At 43.6% G+C, this 20,680-nt stretch overlaps 1 protein-coding gene across 1 annotated transcript in view; it reads left to right on the top strand.

Annotated features, from left to right (window-relative positions):
• The window catches only part of LOC111951481 (synaptotagmin-1-like), a 229,376-nt gene that overhangs the window by 170,063 nt on the left and 38,633 nt on the right, over nt 1-20,680 (top strand). The window contains 1 exon segment of the mRNA XM_023969602.2: nt 16,170-16,352. Coding sequence (XP_023825370.1) covers nt 16,196-16,352 — 157 coding nt within the window. The 5' untranslated portion in view covers nt 16,170-16,195.

The raw sequence follows: 20,680 nt of genomic DNA on the forward strand, positions 1-20,680 counted from the left end.
CAAAAGAGGCGGAAACAAATATGTGACGCATGGAAATAGAAATTCCTCTCCAGGTGCTGCCCTCTCCGCACCCTGAGTCCATCACGCCTGCCCTCTCTAACCTCTGCTGGCTCCCAATGAAGTCCATCAGCCTGGCCCTCTCGCAAATCGGCCTGGAACTCCCCGAGGGCGGTAGTCGAACGCCTTGACCATAGAGTCCTGTCAATCTCTCCCACTTCTTCTTCTATTCTCTACCGGGCACCGCCCCTCCAGGTGGTGGTCGCGATTCCCAGTGGGGTGCTCGGCCGGCAGTGTTCTGAGAATAGGCTCTTTGACCGATGACTCACGTTTGCATGCAGTCCTTACCCCATGTCCCTGCTCCCCTCCTTCCTCCCAATCAGCCTGATCCAACAGACTACCGTTTCACAGTGGTGTCATATCCCGGCCCAACAACCCCCACGCTCTCCTCCCACACCCAGCAAGCTCGCATGCAACCAGTAGGTGGGGTAGTTTTGGAGGTGGTAAGACGGTCTGTCTGTGTTCTTGGAGGGTTTTTAGCCTTCAGATAGTATTTCTTGTGTTGCTATAGGAGCGATGGAGTGCACCCATAACATGGACTGTCACCGGTTTTTAGTTGAGTTTGAGGTAATGGGACATGTCAAAGATGAGTATCTACGCAGGAAGTGGGAGGTTTAGACATGTGTGGGTTACCTGAGAAAGACAGAGGTGAGGTGATCCCCAGTTCTAAGAGCTTCTTCATAGCTGGAGAGGAAGGAAGGTAATGAGACCCTAGGGGTGGTAAACTAACATCACTGCTGCTCTGTGGCTGAGCTCAGCACGGGAGATATGTGCAAGCTGGAGTGGTCTTATCATTAGCCATTAGCCCTGGAAACCTCCAGATTGTCCCAGAAAACCAACATCGTAAAGGCTCATGACTTGGTGGCTTTACCCAAACACCTAAGTCCATCAAGCTTGGCTAGACTCCTAGATCCCCCCCAGGGCTCTCCTCCCACCCAACCCCAGGAGGAATCAGAGCCCTGCTTAGCCCTAATGACTCACCTGTTTGCATGCAGTCCCTTACCCCATGTCCCTCTCCCCTCCCTTCCTCCCACATCAGCCTGATTCCAACAGACACCGTTCTCCACAGGGGTTGTCTATATTAACCCGGGTCCCCAAACACCCCCAGCCGCCTCCTCCCACCACCCAGCAAGTCTCGCATGCAACCAGGGGTAGTAGGGGGTAACATTGAAGGGGAGGACAGACTGGGTCTGTCCTGTGTCTCCTATAGAGAGGAGAGTTATTCAGCCTTCCAGACTACTCATCATCTTTTCCTTCTGTTCTATATGAAAGCGTGGTAGCAGGGGTGGACAACCCAAAAACAATGGACTGTCCCGGTTTTAAAAGCAGAGTGTGAGTAATTGAGCCTAATGGTCCAAAATGAGATACACCAGACACACGCTCTAACACTGTTGAGCATTTAGGAGTATTACAGCGTAATACACCATGCTATGTTGCTGTATGGGGCCATTTTTCCTGTGAAAGCCCTGTTCGAAAACATACAACTAATGGGTTGGTAGACCACTAGCAGGGAACTGGGAAGGTTTGAAAAAAGTAATCTGTCCGTAGAGAAAGGACAGAGGAGAGGTGTAAATCCCCCAGTTCTAAGAGCTCTACTCTCACAGCTGGAGAGGAAGGAAGGTAATGAGACCCTAGGGGTGGTAACCACTAACATCACTGCTGCTCTGTGGCCGAGCTCAGCACAGGGAGATATGTGCAAGCTGGAGTGGTCTTATCATTAGCCAATTAGCCCTGGAAACCTCCAGATTGTCCCAGAAAACCAACATCGTAAAGGGCTCACATTGACCTCTGGTGGCTTTACCCAAACACCTAAGTCCATCCAAGCTTGGCTAGACTCCTAGATCCCCCCCCAGGGCTCTCCTCCTCACCCCAACCCCAGGAGGACTCAGAGCCCTGCTTAGCCCCTAGCTGACAGGCTCATGTTTCAGGGTGCAGGAGACACAGACATTCCAATATTAGTGAGATGAATAGGACCAGGGGGGTGACTGGGAGGAACTGGATTGGAAGATAAGAGGGAGGTTTTGAGGCCAACTAAAACCGTTCTCCGTCAGGTTCTGACTAACACGGCTGCCTGTATTTCAGGCCTTATTTCTCCTTCATAGACCTTTCCTCTGTGCCTTTGCAAGCAGTAATTGAAAACGAGGGATCTTTCTGCATTGGCTTAATAGAGCTGTCCCTGCCTCGCCGCAAAGCGGGGTTAATCACTTTTTCCAGTTCCATTACCCCTAGAGATTGCCTGCAGATGAGTAAAGACCCATGCAGGACAGAGGAGCTGGGCCTCTCGGCTTTCTACTCGCTTTCATATCGCCCCTTTGCTCAGCTGAATCATTTTGCACCGCTATTACATACAAAAGAAAACTTCAGCAGTGCGTCTGTGTGTGTGTATGTGTGGTCGCCGGCGTACCTGTTGTATGGTGTGTGCACCTATACCTGTGTGTGTGGTTGTGGCGCACCTGTGTGTGTGTGTGTGTGGTGTTGGGTGGCGTGTGTGTGCACGCGCGCATCGATGTGTGTGTGTGTGCGCGCTAGGTGTGTTGGTGTGCGCGCTAGTGGTGTGTGGTGTGTGGGGTGCGTGTGTGTGCGCTAGTGTGTGGTGTGGTGTGCGTGTGTGTGCGGCGCGCATGCGTGCTTGTGTGTGGCGCGCTGTGTGTGTGTGTGTGTGTGGGTGTGCGTGGTGGTGCGGGCGCGCAATGCGGTGTGTGTGCGCTAGTGTGTGTAGTGTGTGCGCGCGGGTGTCATCAAACCATCCTCTAATAAATGAGTATCCTTCCAGTTTTTGAGCTCACTCTGGAAAAAATAGCAATGGTCAACTAATGTGCCACTCCAATGGCCCAGTTCATATGGAGTCAGAGTTCAGAGCACTCCAGGCCTGCCCCATCAAGTGCCTCTCTGTCTGCGCGCATGTCAGCTGTCCAAACTGGCCTCCAAAAAATGTCTGAAACTGTTTGAAAGGCAAATAGCGTATCCAAGATACACACTTTTCATGCCAATTGTCAATATGAAACGCCAGTAGGATATTCACCATCAATATTTAGTACAATGGCCATGTTATGTTTCCCGTTCACTCAGCTCAAGTGTAGTGAATACAGTACCTGTATCTAAAGAATGAAGGGGGGGAATGTACGCACGTTGAATCAAAGTGAGCAGTAATCTGTTGTTTATAACTTTCTTGTATTTTCAAAGCTTCCTCTCTAGGTGGTAATGAAGCCTTTGGATGAAGTAGAACTCTGAAATACACAACATTTTGTTACGCCCCGTTTCTTGAAGATAGCACTAAAACCATTCTGTTGTTACTCATGCAGGCGAGCTATCCACACATTAATGGAATGGGTTTTGAAGCAGGGGCATTACTTTAATATTTTTAATTGGTATGTTTCAGATGAATATCTCCCTGGTTTAAATATAGTGAACTTAATTGTTTTATGTGGCGCCACCTGTCTCAAGCCTATTTATGCACGCAAACACAGGCTTTCATTTGGTTTATTTMATTTAATTTAATTTATTGTAATTACACTGTTAGTGTTCCGTTAGTGTTCCCCTCAGATCAAAACCAGTGTTCTCACTCTGATTATTAGTTTATCCGTGTCTGTAAAGCAATTGCAAGTGTCTCGCCGAGGWTTACTTTAAATGGTCKGAATGTCCTGAGCATTCAAATGTAATCAAAACGGGAATTAATTTGAAACCACCAAGCACCTGTTGATAGCAGCGAAATGATGGACGGCTGCCAATTCGCAGTTGGACTTTAGTTATTGGGTGTTAAGAAGCGCTGTAATAGATGGTAAAGTGGATTCATACAGTAGCCATCAGAGTTGTATAAAGTGAGTCTGTTGGAGCCACTCTTTTTGTCACTTCCTCCACCATAACAGACAGACATCAGACTGAAGAGCCCTGAGCCCCTCTGTATTGGTGTGTAGTAAAAGCACTTTCTCCCATTGATTCAGACTATCGATCCCGGCTGGAGCATTTATCCCAAACACTCRCTCTCTCTCTCTTTCTCTCTCKCATCTGTTCTTTGACAAAACAATTACAACACTATTATTACCTTCCTGCTTACCAACAGGCTCCTAGACAGCTTCTACCCCTAAGCCATAAGACTGCTAAATAGTCAATGAATGGTACCTGAACTATCTGCACTCTCTATCTTGCACTGAGCCTATGTACACTCACTAGACTATATATACACACCATACTGTATACACACTCACTAGACTATATATACACACCATATACACACTCACTAGAGACCTATATACTACCCGACCACCATACTGTATACACACTCACTAGAAGCTATATATACACACCATATAACACTTCACAAGAGCTATATATACCACACCATATAGCACACTCACTAAGACTATATATTCAAACCATAACACTCCTAGACTATACTAGAGACCATATACGACACTTCACTAGGACTATATATACCACACCTCATATAACAGACACTCATCTAGACTATATACACACCATATCACACACTCACTGACCAATATACACACAGTATACACACTCACTAGATATATATACACACCATAGTATACACACACTACAGACTATATATACAGCCAATACACACTCACTAGACTATATACACACACCCATATTCTGTATACACACACTCACCTAGACTATTTATACACACCATACTGTATACACATTCACTAAACCATATATACACACCATATTACACACTCACTAGACTATATATACACACCATATACACACTCCACTAGACTATATATACACACCATACTGTATACACACTCACTAGACTATATTATACACACACATATTCGACACACTCACCTATTACTATATATACACACCATACTGTATACACCACTCACTAGACTAATTATACACACCATATACACACTTCAACTAAGACTATATATACAAGCACCCATACAATGTTACTACACAATCACTAGACTATATATACACACCATACGTATACACACTCACTAGACATATATACACACCAGTCAACACACTCACTAGACTATATATACACACCATACTGTATACAACACTCACTAGACTATATATACACACCCATAATGTATACCACACTCACGTAGACTTATATAATACTTACCACACAGACATATATAACACCATTGGTACACACTCACTAGACTTATACACACATATACGCGTACAGACCTATATATGCCAATATGGTGTACAGGCCTCACGATGGTAAATGAGGTCTTATCAAACAAATACAAATACAATATTATCTAACACGAGTTAAAAATACAACCTTTCGTGCATCGTCAACTTAAAAGGTTGCATTTAAAGTGGGCCCTCTGTACTGGTACTCCCTGTATATAGCTTCATTATTGATCTGGTACTGGTACTCCCTGTATATAGCTCCATTATTGATCTGTAGTGGTACTCCCTGTATATAGATCTCCATTATTGATCTGGTACTGGTACTCTCTGTATATGTAGCTCCATTATTGATCTGGTACTGGTACTCCCTGTAATAGCTCCATTATTGATACTGGTACTCCCTGTATTAAGCTCATTATTGATCTGGTACTGGTATCCCTGTATATGATCCATTATTGATCTGGTACTGGTACTCCTGTATAATAGCTCCATTTATGATCTGGTACTGTGTACTCCCTGTATATAGATCCATTATTGATCTGGTACTGGTACTTCTCTGTATCAGCTCCCATTATTGATCTGGTACTGGTACTCCCTGTATACATGTCCATTATTGATCTGGTACTCCCTGTATACTAGATCCATTATTGATCTGGTACTGGTATCCCTGTATATAGTCCTACTATTGATCTGTTGCTTATGTGTTATATCTAGTCATTATTGATCTGGTACTGGTACTCCCTGTATATAGACTCCATTATTGATCTGGTATGTGGTACTCCCTGTATATAGATCCATTATTGATCTGGTACTGGTACTCCCTGTATATGATCCATTATGCTGGTACTGGTACTCCTGTATTAGCTCCATTATTGATCTGGTATGGTACTCCCTGTATATAGCTCCATTATTGATCTGGTACTGGTACTCCCTGTATATAGCTCCATTATTGATCTGGTAGGTACTCCTGTATATAGTCCATTATTGATCTGGTACTGGTACTCCCTGTATATAGTCCATATTGATCTGGTACTGGTACTCCCTGTATATAGCTCCAATTGATCTGGTCTGGTACTCCCTGTATATACCATTATTGATCTGGTATGGTCCTCCCTGTATATAGCTCCATTATTGATCTGGTACTGGTACTCCTGTATATAGCTCCACATTTGATCTGGTACTGGTACTCCCTGTATATACTCAATTATCTGGTACTGGTACTCCCTGTATATAGCTCATTATTTGATCTGGTACTGGTACTCCCTGTATATAGCTCCACATTGATCTGGTAGTGGTACTCCAGGTATATAGATCCATTATTGATCTTGTAGTGTACTCCCTGTATATAGCTCCATTATTGATCTGGTACTGGTACTCCCTGTATACAGCTCTATTATTGATCTGGTACTGGTACTCCCTGTATATAGCTCCATTATTGATCTGGTACTGGTACTCCCTGTATATTAGCTCCATTATTGATCTGTACTGGTACTCCCTGTATATAGCTTCATTATTGATCTGGTACTGGTACTCCCTGTATATAGCTCCATTATTGATCTGGTACTGGTACTCCCTGTATATAGCTCCATTATTGATCTGGTACTCCCTGTATATAGCTCCATTATTGATCTGGTACTGGTACTCCCTGTATATAGCTCCATTATTGATCTGGTACTGGTACTCCCCGATATAGCTCCATTATTGATCTGGTACTGGTACTCCCTGTATATAGCTTCATTATTGATCTGGTACTGGTACTCCCTGTATATAGCTTCATTATTGATCTGGTACTGGTACTCCCTGTATATAGCTCCATTATTGATTCGGTACTGGTACTCCCTGTATACAGCTTCATTATTGATCTGGTAGTGTACTCCGTGTATACAGCTCCATTATTGATCTGGTACTGGTACTCCCTGTATATAGATCCATTATTGATCTGGTAAGGTACTCCCTGTATATAGATCCATTATTGATCTGGCTGGTACTCCCTGTATATAGCCTCACATTTGATCTGTTGCTGGTACTCCCTGTATATAACACAATTATTGATCTGGTAGTGTCCTCCCTGTATACAGCTCCATTATTGATCTGTACTGGTACTCCCTGTATATAGCTCCACATTGATCTGGTAGTGGTACTCCAGGTATATAGATCCATTATTGATCTGGTAGTGGTACTCCCTGTATATAGCTCCATTATTGATCTGGTACTGGTACTCCCTGTATACAGCTCCATTATTGATCTGGTACTAGTACTCCCTGTATATAGCTCCATTATTGATCTGGTACTGGTACTCCCTGTATATAGCTCCATTATTGATCTGGTACTGGTACTCCCTGTATACAGCTCCATTATTGATCTGGTACTGGTACTCCCTGTATATAGCTCCATTATTGATCTGGTACTGGTACTCCCTGTATATAGCTCCATTATTGATCTGGTACTGGTACTCCCTTATATAGCTTCATTATTGATCTGGTACTGGTACTCCCTGTATATAGCTTCATTATTGATCTGGTACTGGTACTCCCTGTATATAGCTCCACATTGATCTGGTAGTGGTACTCCAGGTATATAGATCCATTATTGATCTGGTAGTGTACTCCCTGTATATAGCTCCATTATTGATCTGGTACTGGTACTCCCTGTATACAGCTCTATTATTGATCTGGTACTGGTACTCCCTGATATAGCTCCATTTATTGATCTCGGTTACTGGTACTCCCTGTATATAGCTCCATTATTGATCTGTACTGGTACTCCCTGTATACAGCTCCATTATTGATTGTACTGGTACTCCCTGTATATAGCTCTCATTATTGATCTGGTACTGGTACTCCCTGTATATAGCTCCATTATTGATCTGGTACTGGTACTCCCCTGTATATAGCTTCATTATTGATCTGGTACTGGTACTCCCTGTATATAGCCTTCATTATTGATCTGGTACTGGTACTCCCTGTATATAGCTCATTATTGATCTGGTACTGGTACTCCCTGTATATAGCTCATTATTGATCATTGTACTGGTACTCCCTGTATATAGCTCCATTATTAATCTGGTAAAGGTACTCCCTGTATATAGATCCATTATTGATCTGGTAAAGGTACTCCCTGTATATAGATTCATTATTGATCTGGTACTGGTACTCCCTGTATATAGCTCCACATTGATCTGTTGCTGACTCCCCTGTTATATAACACAATTATTGACTGCTTTTTAGTGGTCTCCCTGTATACAGCTCCATTATGATCTCGGTACTGGTACTCCCTGTATATAGCCTCCAACATTGATCTGCGTAGTTGGTACTCCAGCGTATATAGATCCATTATTGATCTGGTAGTGGTACTCCCTGTATATAGATCCATTATTGATCTGGTACCTGTACTTCCCTGTATATTAGCTCCACATTGATCTGGTTGCTGGTATACCCTGTATATAGCTCCAATTTGATCTTGCGTTAGTAGGCTACTCCGGTATAGTAGATCCATTATGATCTGGTGTGGTACTCCCTGTATATAGCTCCATTATTGATCTGGTACTGGTACTCCCTGTATACAGCTCCATTATTGATCTGGTACTAGTACTCCCTGTATATAGCTCCATTATTGATCTGGTACTGGTACTCCCTGTATATAGCTCCATTATTGATCTGGTACTGGTACTCCCTGTATTTTGCTCCACATGGATCTGGTACTGGTACTCCCTGTATATWCGTAGCTCCATTCTTGCGTATTTTATTTTTTTCCTTGTGTTACTATTTTATTTCGATTATTATTTTTCAACTCTGCATCATAGGGAAAAGCTCGTAAGCAAGAATTTCACGGTAAAGTCTACACCAGTTGTATTTGGCGCATGTGCCAAATAACATTTGATTTGATTTACAACCTAAGTAAAGCAGTCATTTTGGTCAAGTGCTCTCTCCATCTCCAGTGGATGATAGGTTTCAGACAACTTTCAATTTAATGATTCAACTTCAAATTGTTTATTGTCGTCCTTCGTCTTTCAATACATTTAAGTTCCTTCATTCTTGGATATGGCACAACATTTTACATTTTGCAATCCAGCGTTTGGATGTCGTTCTATAAGGGCTTCCCTATACATGCACCTCAAATACTGAGTGAGTGGTTTCAAGCCACTCTTTTTGGGAATTCAATCTGAAGCAGGTTTTTAATCTGCAATGGGGATGGATGACAGTAGTCCTTCAGTTAGAGTGTCTCTCTTTCTTCCTTTACAAGAGGTTATTAAGTTAACCTTACAAGCCTCTGCCTACAGCAAAATGACTTTATCCCATCAAGTCACAAAGAAAAATACATTTGGTATATGGTCCGAAGTAAGATCACCTGACTCAATCTTTCAATGTATTCAGTGATTGCAATTAGATTGACTACAATGACATGTAGAGGCTGCTGAATCGTTTGTGACAATTAGCAGTTGACATTTAACTCTTTGCTAAATGGACATAATTAAACATTAACTGGCTAGTTAACTCATGGATTCTACACATAAGGTGTACTGTCATTGGATATTCCTCCCATTCTTTTTTATGTCCTTCACATGAAAGTAAACTTTTTGATTCCTCTCGAATGAAATTGACTGCAATACTCATCACTCTGGCTTCCCTGGCTTCAGCTTTCCCTCTCATCTCCAATGGATTTAGAGCCCGGCTGATTTGACAGCCTTGTAATTTCCTCAAACAGCACGGTCCAAAACACTCTGCCCGCTGAGAGTCCTGGCAAAAAYKKGRAAACCTGCAGGAGAACAGGCCCAGAATGAAAGCAGCACCCTTTCCAAACCTAAACCTTGATGGTAGCTTAAAGAACATGTTTCTAGTAGTAATAATACGACAGTATCTCCATATCTATCTTTCTCAACCAATATACTGGGAGAGAGAAAGACGAAGAGATAAACAGCATGGCCAGTGTTGCGCCTGGGAAGGGGCAGAGTAGGGGTTTTGGGCATGGAGGGAGGGAGCTGACCCAGTTAGAGTTGGGATGGGTTGTGATGAGGAGTTGGTCTGGTCTGGGGCGCTGCCAGCCAGGCACATGGTGTGATGGGGGCCCTGCTAAACCATCTGGCCGTCCTGTAATTGGGCAGGGCTTTTACACCTGCATGACACACCTCGGGAGGGATGAGCGTTTGAGATGGAAGAGGGGAAGTAGAAACTCAGACTTTCTGTGCTTCCTCAGGTGTGCTTAGAGGAAACCGACTGAAAGCGAAAAGCAGCTGGTCTTGTTTTAATCTGTCCGTTATCCTGAATCCATTATCCTCCATCTTTGTTTGGCATGTTKATTTGAGAGATTTCCAGGCTTTGGTGTCCTGATATTTTAGCTGGCCTTGTATCTCCCTTGTATCTCACAGACTAGGTACATTTGACGTGTTGCCTCAGCAGTGGAACATACTGTAGTGGGCGTGCTGGTGCATGACTGTGAGAGGAAGTGCTCTCATTATAACAAAGTTGACGCTTTGTGTTAAAAGGGCATTTCTTAATTTTATCGGCATGCATCATTAAACATGCTCTCTGTGATGTATTATTTAGCTTTGACTTGAAGTTGGTTTATAATAAAGGCAATTGAAAGGGCAGGTATTGACTTACTGTTGAAATTGAGATATGATCGCTATGGCGATGACAGCCCATGGAAAGGGGAAAAGGTCATAGAGGCAAATTAGCTGCCATCCAGCCAGAACAGAATGCTACTCCATGTTCAAGTCAGTCACCTGCCATACAAGGGTCTTCAGCCTCTATACGAGACTTGTTTATACAAGAAAACATAGAATTTGAAACAGAATAACCCTCTAATATTCTGGGATGATCGTGAGAAGCATCACTGTCTCCGTGGGTGGTCTCCAACTCACAGTAGGCCTGAGAACATTCTCTGTCCAAGCATAATGCATTTGACAGTGATGTCACAATGATCCAAGGTGTTTTACACTTTATATGTGACCACCTGCTCAAAGAGAACATTAAAATGGCCGCCTTGAACCAGGCCCAAGTTAGTAAATCCTTTAAGCATTTGATGATAATTTGTTTATGAACGTCTTTCTATAACGCAGCTCTGGTGATGCATTAATACAACAGTGATATCAACCCCTGTACTATATAGTGACCACATCATGTAGCCTATAGCCTCTCATTCTCCCAGAGCAATGTCTATAGGCACAGAGCCAATAGCATCCATCACTTGGTGCTTTGACCTTGAGAGAGGAACAAAACTATCTGATCACGTCTCTGCGTCTCGACATCAGCCGCTGCGTCTCTTTGAATAATTGGGCGTATGAATAAGAAATGCACTGAGAGCAAATAGATAAATGACTTGTTTCAGCTCTGTCACTTTAGCTTAGCATCTAGGCCTAGGTCCTTTGTGCTGAGGACAAAGTGGCTCTATGGGTCATTCACCTGGTAGGTGGGTTTGTACTGTTCACGAGGGCCCAACAGGGGGGCGCCATCAAACACCAGGGCATGTTACAAAGATCTCCCTACTGTTCCAGGGTGTCAGATGTTCTCTTTAATGATGGCCCCATCGTGCTGATCTGGCCTCGAAGTGATAGATTGTCTCTCTTGTTCCCACAATGCAAATGTGTTCCTAAATGGGGCTGTTTTCTGCTCAGGGTTTCTTGTAATTACAGCCCTTTGGTGGAGCTCCTTTGTTCAGCCTCTGTCTCTGACTCACTCACGTCTGTCAGGAGAGCGGGAAACTCTAGCAGGTGTGCATTAGCGCCCTTCGGATTGGAGTCTGACGTGGACGAACATGAAAACATCATGCCTGAGGCCTACAATACAATACATGCCCTCCATTCCCTTCCCACGGGATCAATCCTATCTGCAATAGAAGAGAAGATGCCTCCTCCCACATAGCCTACTCTCACCTGAGAGCGACATTATATTCCGAAAGTCCTCTCCCTGCCTGCACTGAAGTGTCTCTGTCGTGGCCCGTCATGCCTCTCCACGGCTCAGCCCCCACACTAACCTCGATGCTGCCTTTCAAAGGAAGACAAGGGAAAGCAGAGAGAACATGAAGGTGTAGGTGGAACCTTGAACTAGAGGGGAAATTCAAAGGGCTTACAGAAGCACTGATTGCTGTGTTCATTCATAGCAATTAGCAAACATTTCAGGGAGGGGTTTCAAGGCAAGCTAGAACCTGCATTAGAACACATCAATGCAATTGTATACCCTTTAGATAGTAGTCTATAGGTGTATATTATGGTAAATTGTCATTATCGTTGCTTGTGTTCGACACCCTGAAGCATGTCTTTGTCAGATCTGCCAGGGTCATTAAATACGTGTTGACAACACAGCTGGAGAACACAGTCCTCTCGTGCGTTCACAGCGTGTTCCCATACAACAGCTGGCAAACCCAAAGTGAGTGAACAACAGCACCTCATGCTAACAGGCTTGCCAATGCCTGCAAAGTGAGTGAACAACACCACACCCTGCTAACAGGCTTGCCAATGCCTATAAAGTGAGTTAGCAACAGCTAGCACTCTTATCCTGTGAATACACTGCACTTGGATTATATGTTTTCTCCCATAAACACACTCAGTAAACCTACAAGGCAATCGGATCACCTTGCCATCTAGTGACTCATAGAGTGTCTATACATTCTTCCATCTACGGGATTCTGAATGTAGTATCATGAAACAGGGCACGTTGGAAATTCGTTTTGTTTCACAACCTCATTCTAGTTTTTATACACTGTAGTAGTATGTGGCAATATATAAATATACAGTTGAAGTAGGAAGTTTACATACACTTAGGTTGGATTCATTAAAACTCGTTTTTCAACCACTCCACAAAATTCTTGTTAACAAACTATAGTTTTGGCAATGACACAAGTAATTTTTCCAACAATTGTTTACAGACAGATTATTTCCCTTATAATTCACTGTATCACAATTCCAGTGGGTCAGAAGTTTACATACACTAAGTTGACTGTGCCTTTCAACAGCTTGGAAAATTCCAGAAAATGATGTAATGGCTTTAGAAGCTTCTGATAGGCTAATTGACATAATTTGAGTGTATTGGAGGTGTACCTGTGGATGTATTTCAAAGTCTACCTTCAAACTCAGTGCCTCTTTGCTTGACATTATGGGAAAATCAAAAGAAATCAGCAAGAGCCTCCAGCAGAAATAATTGTAGACCTCAACAAGTCTGGTTCATGCTTGAGAGCAATTTCCAAACGCCTGGAATAATACCACGTTCATCTGTACAAACAATAGTGTTCAAGTAAAACACCATGGGACCACGCAGCTGTCATACCCTCAGGAAGGAGACGCTTCTGTCTCCTAGAGATGAACGTACTTTGGTGCGAAAGGTGCAAATCAATCCAGAACAACTGCAAAGGACCTTGTGAAGATGCTGGAGAGAAACAGGTACAAAAGTATCTATATCCACAGTAAAACGATGCCTATATCGACATAACCTGAAAGGCCGCTCACAAGAAAGAAGCCGTTGCTCTAAAACTGCCATAAAAAAGCCAGACTATGGTTTGCAACTGCACATGGGGACAAAGATCATACTTTTTTTTCCTCTGGTCTGATGAAACAAAAATAGACTGTTTGGCCATAATGACCATCGTTATTTTGGAGAAAAAGGGGAGGCTTGCAAGTCGAAGAACACCATCCCAACCGTGAAGCACGGGGGTGGCAGCATCATGTTGTGGGGGTGCTTTGCTGCAGGAGGGACTGGTGCACTTCACAAAATAGATGGCTTCATGAGGAGGGGAAACTATTGTGGATATATTGAAGCAACATCCTCAAGACATCATTCAGGAAGTTAAAGCTGGTCGCAAATGGGTCTTCCAAATGGACAATGAACCCCAGCCTACTTCCAAGTTATGAAAATGGCTTAAGGACAGCAAAGTCAAGTATTGGAGTGGCCATCACAAATCCCTGACCTCAATCGCGTAGAAAATTTGTGGGCAGAACTGCAGCGTCGTACGCAGAGGAGCTTCAAACCTGACTCAGTTACACAGCTTGTTCAGGAGGAATGGGCCAAAATCCACCAACTTATTGTGGAAAGCTGTGAAAGCTAACCTGAACATTTGACCCGAAATTAAAAAATATTAAAGCAGTCTAAACAACAAATACTAATTGAGGTGTATGTAAACTTCTGACGCACAGGGAATGTGATGAAAGAAAATAAAAACTGAAATAAAAAAATCTCTAACTTTTATTCTGGCATTTCACATTCTTAAATAAAGTGGTGATCCTAACTGACCTAAGACAGCGGCATTTTTTACTAGGATTAAATGTCAGGAATTGTGAAAAACTGAGTTTAAAGTATTTGGCTAAGGTGTATGTAAACTTCCAACTTCAACCGTATAAATCAAATCAAATGTTAATTGCACATGCGCCGAATACAACAGGTGTAATCTTACAGTGAAATGCTTACTTACAAGCCCTTAACCAAAAATGCAGTTTTAAGAAAATACTTATGAAAAAGTAAGATAAAAATAACAAAGTAATTAAAGAGCAGCAATAAAATAACAATAGCGGGGCTATATACAGGGGGTACCGGTACAGAGTCAATGTGCAGGGGCACTGGTGCCAGAGGTAATATGTACATGTGGGTAGAGTTATTAAAGTGTCTATGCCATAGACACAGAGAGTAGCAGCAGCATAAGAAGGGGGGGGTGGGGGTAAGACCGCATCGTTGGGGGCTGTCAAATGGTCTGGGTAGCTATTTTATTAGATGTTCTGGAGTCTTATTGCTTAGGGGTAGAAGCTGTTTAGAAGCCTCTTGGACCTAGACTAGGCGCTCTGGTAGCGCTTGCCGTGTGGTAGCAGAGAGAACGGTCTATGACTATGGTGGCTAGAGTCTTTGACAATTTTCAGGGCCTTCCTCTGACACCGCCTGGTATATAGGTCCTGGATGGCAGGAAGCTTGACCCCGGTGATGTACTGGGCCGTACGCACTACCCTGTGTAGTGCCTTGCGGTCGGAGGCCGAGCAGTTGCCATACCAGGCAGTGATGCAACCCATCAGGATGCTCTCGATGCTGCAGCTGTAAAACCTTTTGAGGATCTGAGGACCCATGCCATATCTTTTTAGTCTCCTGAGGGGGAATAAGTTTTGTCATGCCCTCTTCACGACTGTCTTGGTGTGCTTGGTCCATGTTAGTTTGTTGGAGATGTGGACGCCAAGGAAGTTGAAACTCTCAGCCTGCTTCACTACAGCCTTGTCGATGAGAATGGATATATGTATCCATATATCCAACATCTGGGCCATTTACTCTGCCGTCGCCCTGGTGACAGCAGCGGCTGGTGACAATCTACCCAGCACCTCTTAGCAAACAGACACCCACACACATGAAACTATTGTAAAATTGCTGTTCCTAGTTCCTGTGACAGAGACATGAATCCAAAGTAAACACACCTGGCTTCCTGCTGGTTGTTTATATGAAGTGCACAGTGGGGTAATAGTGGGTTATCCCTATGTCTTGCACGGTATAAAGGTTAGCAATACTATATTTGTTATCAATCCAATCACATGCCTGGGAATCCATTTGCATGACTAGAATAGAACAGCATAAAAGTCCACACTTAAAGTAGAAAGTGGAGTTGTTAGAGGCTTTGCGAACGTCCCAAATGCCACACTGTTCCCAACATTTGGGACACAGCCTTTGTGTGGTGTGAAAGCCAGCTTCATCTGCCTGGGGCTGCTGGTAGAACCCTGCAGGATCATTGTGGGATCCAGGTGTGTTTACTCAGGCTGAGCCAGCAAATGGTCACACAGAGGGAGCTCCACTCACTCATCTATAGCAGGGCCAGAGAAAACTGTCCCTGGCAGACATCTGTCACAACCAGCTAATCTTAACTGACTCTCTCTTTCTTTGTCTTTCTTTCTCACTCTGTCTCTGTCTCTTTCTCTCTCGCTCTACCTTCGATTTGCCTCTCTCTCTGTATCTATTTATTCTATGTACAGTGGAAGCAATATTAAATTAGGTGTGTTAAACTCAACTCTTTCTCCCTCTCTCCTCCAGCTTCTGCCTGGCTGCCCAGCACCACCATGGCTGAGAGTCGAAGGGAAGCCCTGGCAGCGGCCCCGATGTCCACCACTGCCTCCACGGTCGGTGCCAACGCTACCGACATCTCCGGCACCGGATCCAGCGAGGACTTCTCCAAGCTCAAGGACAAGTTCATGAACGAGCTCAACAAAATCCCACGTGAGTCATGTTAGTGGTTGGTGTCCCTTAACCTGCCCGGTGACAGAGTGGTAATTGGTTGAGTAGCTACTTCCTATAGACGTCTCACAAATTCCTCAAAGCACCCTTGGATCTGTTCTTTAGAGACTAATTGCAATCAACAAAGTACAAGTGGTCATTATCACTGATTGTGGATAGGGACTAATGGTGTTACTCAGAAGTACTGTGACTACTTTTAGAAACCCATTTGGCATTTGAGGTGACAAGACAACAAACAGCGTTGATTTTAAAGTTTTGTTTGGAAAGTATGTCTAAATTCCAAGATTGTTGGTTTTCTCAAAGCAAATTCACTTTTTCAATCTCCAAGGTTGTCTATTGCTGGGCACCCTGTGTTTCTTCCCTCCATCAATACCCTCCCCCGACAGGAGACACGACTACAGCATATTGGAATCCTGACCAACTGTCAACCCATCACTCCTATACAAATGTTCCACCCAGTGATTCCGGAAGAGACACTTGTCTTTGCCTGTAATGTCTGTGGAACAGTAGCAGTTAGTTTGGGACAGCAGAATCCTTTGTTTATCCCAAACCCAACCTACTTATCCAGTGGAAGTTGTTGCGTTCAGCCCCCCAAGTCCTAAATATAGACATATCCACCGGCTCATGTGGAAGTAATTCTCGTGTCAGGAAACGGCTCCCGTGAAAAAGAGAGGTTCTATTGCTTTAGCTCCAACGTGAATGACGCCACTTGTTTTATTATGCTGTCCTAGATTAATAGCACAGGGAGCCTGATTAGAGATGTATCCTGTGTCTGGGGAGGCTAATTTAAAACTAACAACATATTTGCTTTTGCGAAATAAAGCTGTAGAAGCTTTAGACAGTAGTCCGTGGTCAGTACAGTATGTGCTGGACTTTACCCCATCAGACCAGAGATGGACTTTCATTGATTGAAAAGTCCATTTTGAAATTATGAAATTAGCACCACTGAGGGGCATATGGAAGCCGTAATGAAGACACTGTAAGGGGGTGACTCTGATGTCCCCTGTGCCTCAGAGTAATGGTCCCTCATATCAGAACTGTTTCASCGTGAGAGGGCTTGAAGATATACCACCTGCCACATCTAGCAACTAAACCACATCCCCCAATCCTAGCCAGCAACAGCTAACCTGGTGCCTCAGCACTCTCACAATGGAGTTGTGTTACCCTTCCAAAACACCCGGTCTTTCTCTCTTTTCGCTGTCTGTATTTGGCAATGACACTGTGGCAACCAGCCCATTAGGCTTTGTAACAACCCATGTACCACCTCTCTCCCTAATTATCACATTGTGTGATGTGGACAACGACTAAATAAGGGGTTGTTGGGTGYGCCTCAGACAGAGATGCTATCTGAAAGCAGCCCCCGAAAAAGCYACTCCATTATAGTAGAGTTTAAATTACAGTTTTTGCTCCAGCACTCAGTCAGAACTAGAAAACGAGMGGCTCCGCGCCGAGCGCTGCCAGCCTGATGAATGCCCACYGACGTGTTTGTGCCAGGGAATATCGATACATCTACTCCCAGGTTGGGGACAGGGCATTAATGAATAAGACAGAATCAGTTCATTGCCATAGCAAATTATTCATTGTGGGTATTCTATTTCTACATAGAAATAGATGGTTATCTATAAGACTTGGCTCCTGGAGGTAAAGCTGAATGCATGGTGTTGTCAGAGTTGGGCATCTTGTGCTGTATCTCTGGTATAACTCAGAGGAATGCCTTGTGACATTAACAAAGATTCAATCTCAATGCCAGAAGCTCCTCTTCAGCCCCATCTGTTGGCTGATGCTGCTAGAAGTGGCTGTTTTTCAAATGGAGTTGAATTTCATCCCTACAAAAAGTGTTTTCTTGATACATTTTCCCTTCTCAAAAGTATTTTAAACCACCAAACCTGGTTTAAAAAAAAACAATTTAGCAACACCACAAGGAACAACGCCTCTCCCCCATGTGACCTACTTGTTGTGTGTAAGTACTGACATGTATGTGTAACTGATAGATGCACACACACATACATTTCAAAACATGAACATGTAGTGTATGGAAATTGTAAAGTCTTTTGTCTGTAATGTATTTTTCGTCACGTGCCCAGTAAGACTAGCTGTTGCCATTGGCGTCAGCTAATGGGGATTCTAATAAATCAAATCAAATCATTTCTCATTCGCTGTCTCAAAACTATTTCACACCAAGGAGGACCTACAACAAAGACGATGTTATTAAAAGCATTACTTCCTCCATTACCTGCTTTAGTTCCATCCGCAATCCCAGCATGCATTGCAACCACAAGGATGTTTGTTGAGATTAATGCAGRCTGTCCCACTTTTCTCTCTTTCAAGTTTACCACCAAAGGTTTGTGGTCAGACTACTGACGGTATTGGCTTGCATGAAGTAATGTGTATGGAGAACGCCATGTCATGCCATAGCGAGCGCCACATAAAGCCAACGGCCACACTCAGAGGGGTGTATGCGCTGCAGCTGTCTGTTTGTGTTGGGCCGCACCACACCATGCTCAGGGCCTTGTGGCCTCAGAGGGAGGCACTGTAATGAATTTTCCAGCACTCCCTCTAAACACCAAAGGGTTTTTGTTTTCAGTGACAATAATGAACCTCTCAGTGTTCGAAATGCTTTGATCTATAACTGCTGTCTCCACACTCGCCACCATTACTCTAAATAACACAGACAAACATATTGAAAATGACATTTCTAAAAACATGTATTTTCAAAGGCTGTCGATATTAGTGTTTTTTTCAGAGCTGTTTCTGTGGGTATTACACTAAAAGCTATACATACTCATTACAAAATTGACTGCTTTGGATTTTAAAAGAAATTAGATGTACAGGTGACTGAAAACTCTAACATTTMAAAAAATAATTAAAATAATAATAATAATTTAGAATAATTACTGAGTAGTTTATTTCACTTAGATTCTGCTCAGAAATGACAGCACCCTTTGAGGATTAGACTGGTGGTAGATCAGCAAATACAAACTTCTCTGTCCCTCTCTGTCTGGCTCTAGTCCCGGTCCTCTCCTGGGCCTTGGACTGAGCCAGTAGGCCTGCCATGAGGCAGCAGTAGGGGGCTGGGGGACCAGAACTTAGAGCTAGCMGCTTACAGACGGGAAGAACAGCCCTCCTCGGACCAAACTTCTTGCCCCCCCCCGCCCAACCGAGCCCATGTCAGGAGGGTGCTCCATGGAGTGCAGGGGGAGATCTCCCCTCATCAAAAGTGTGATGCTTGACCCTTTTGAGATTCCCAGTACGCTACCTCCCACCTCACCCACCCCCAGAGTAGCCTTTCAAAGAAGGGAATCAGAGGCCTGGTCCGAAACTCAATCACTTTCTTCCTCATTAGTTTTACATAAATCTTGTGTAGCTAGTTATTTTTTCTGTCACATATTCATCCTACCCCGTTTGCAGCTATTGTTGCACTGTCATTGTTGTTGTTCCCACAGTGGGAAAGGGCAAGGACTGGGGGTGCTGCTCTTGTTGGCATAACAACATGTAATGTCAAGGTTAATTGACCAACAGTGTGCTGTCACAATATATTAGTTTGTGTTGCCATGCCTATTACCCTGATACATCATCACACACCACCCACCCCCCTGCCCACTACTGTTGCCAGTCTATTGGATCCTCTATATAAAGATGTAAGGAGGCAGGTATCTCCTCAGAGGACCATGGGTAATGTGATAACAAGCAGGAAGCTCCCCCCAAGCCCCGAGGCAGACCGCACGTGACTGATTACTATGCACCCGTCTCATCAACCTCACCCGTTGTGGAAAATCTAACCGCTCCAACTCCCTCAGACTGCCTCTGCCCCGTGGCCGGAAACATTGAGATAGTATGGAAATCTGCCCCAATACTAGACAATGAAATAGAGCCCTTTAGCTTCCATTATTCCTGTTCTGTGTCTCACCGATTTGACTGGTCCTGCTCTATCTATTGCCACACTGACAGTGGTTATGTCTCTCAGTTGAGCATCACTTCAATAGACATCAATGCACATCAATGTACACTATACACAATAATATACACAATATACTGTACATCAATGTTACTTTTTAACTCTGCATTGTTGGGTTAGGGCTCGTAAGTAAGGGCTCATAAGTAAGAGTTTCACGGTAAAGTCCTGCTCTTGTCAGCACATGTGACAAATACAATTTGATTTGAACAATACCCATCAATATACACTATAAACATCAATAATATGCATCAATATTACATGAATATTCACATCAAAACACTAAAAGCAAAACACAATCATAGAAAACAAACATTATTCAGTAAAAAGGTCCTCAATCAGCGTTTTGAATTGTCCC

This window comes from Salvelinus sp. IW2-2015, linkage group LG24 (genome assembly GCF_002910315.2).
Source record: "Salvelinus sp. IW2-2015 linkage group LG24, ASM291031v2, whole genome shotgun sequence".
Classification (NCBI taxonomy): Eukaryota; Metazoa; Chordata; class Actinopteri; order Salmoniformes; family Salmonidae; genus Salvelinus; species Salvelinus sp. IW2-2015.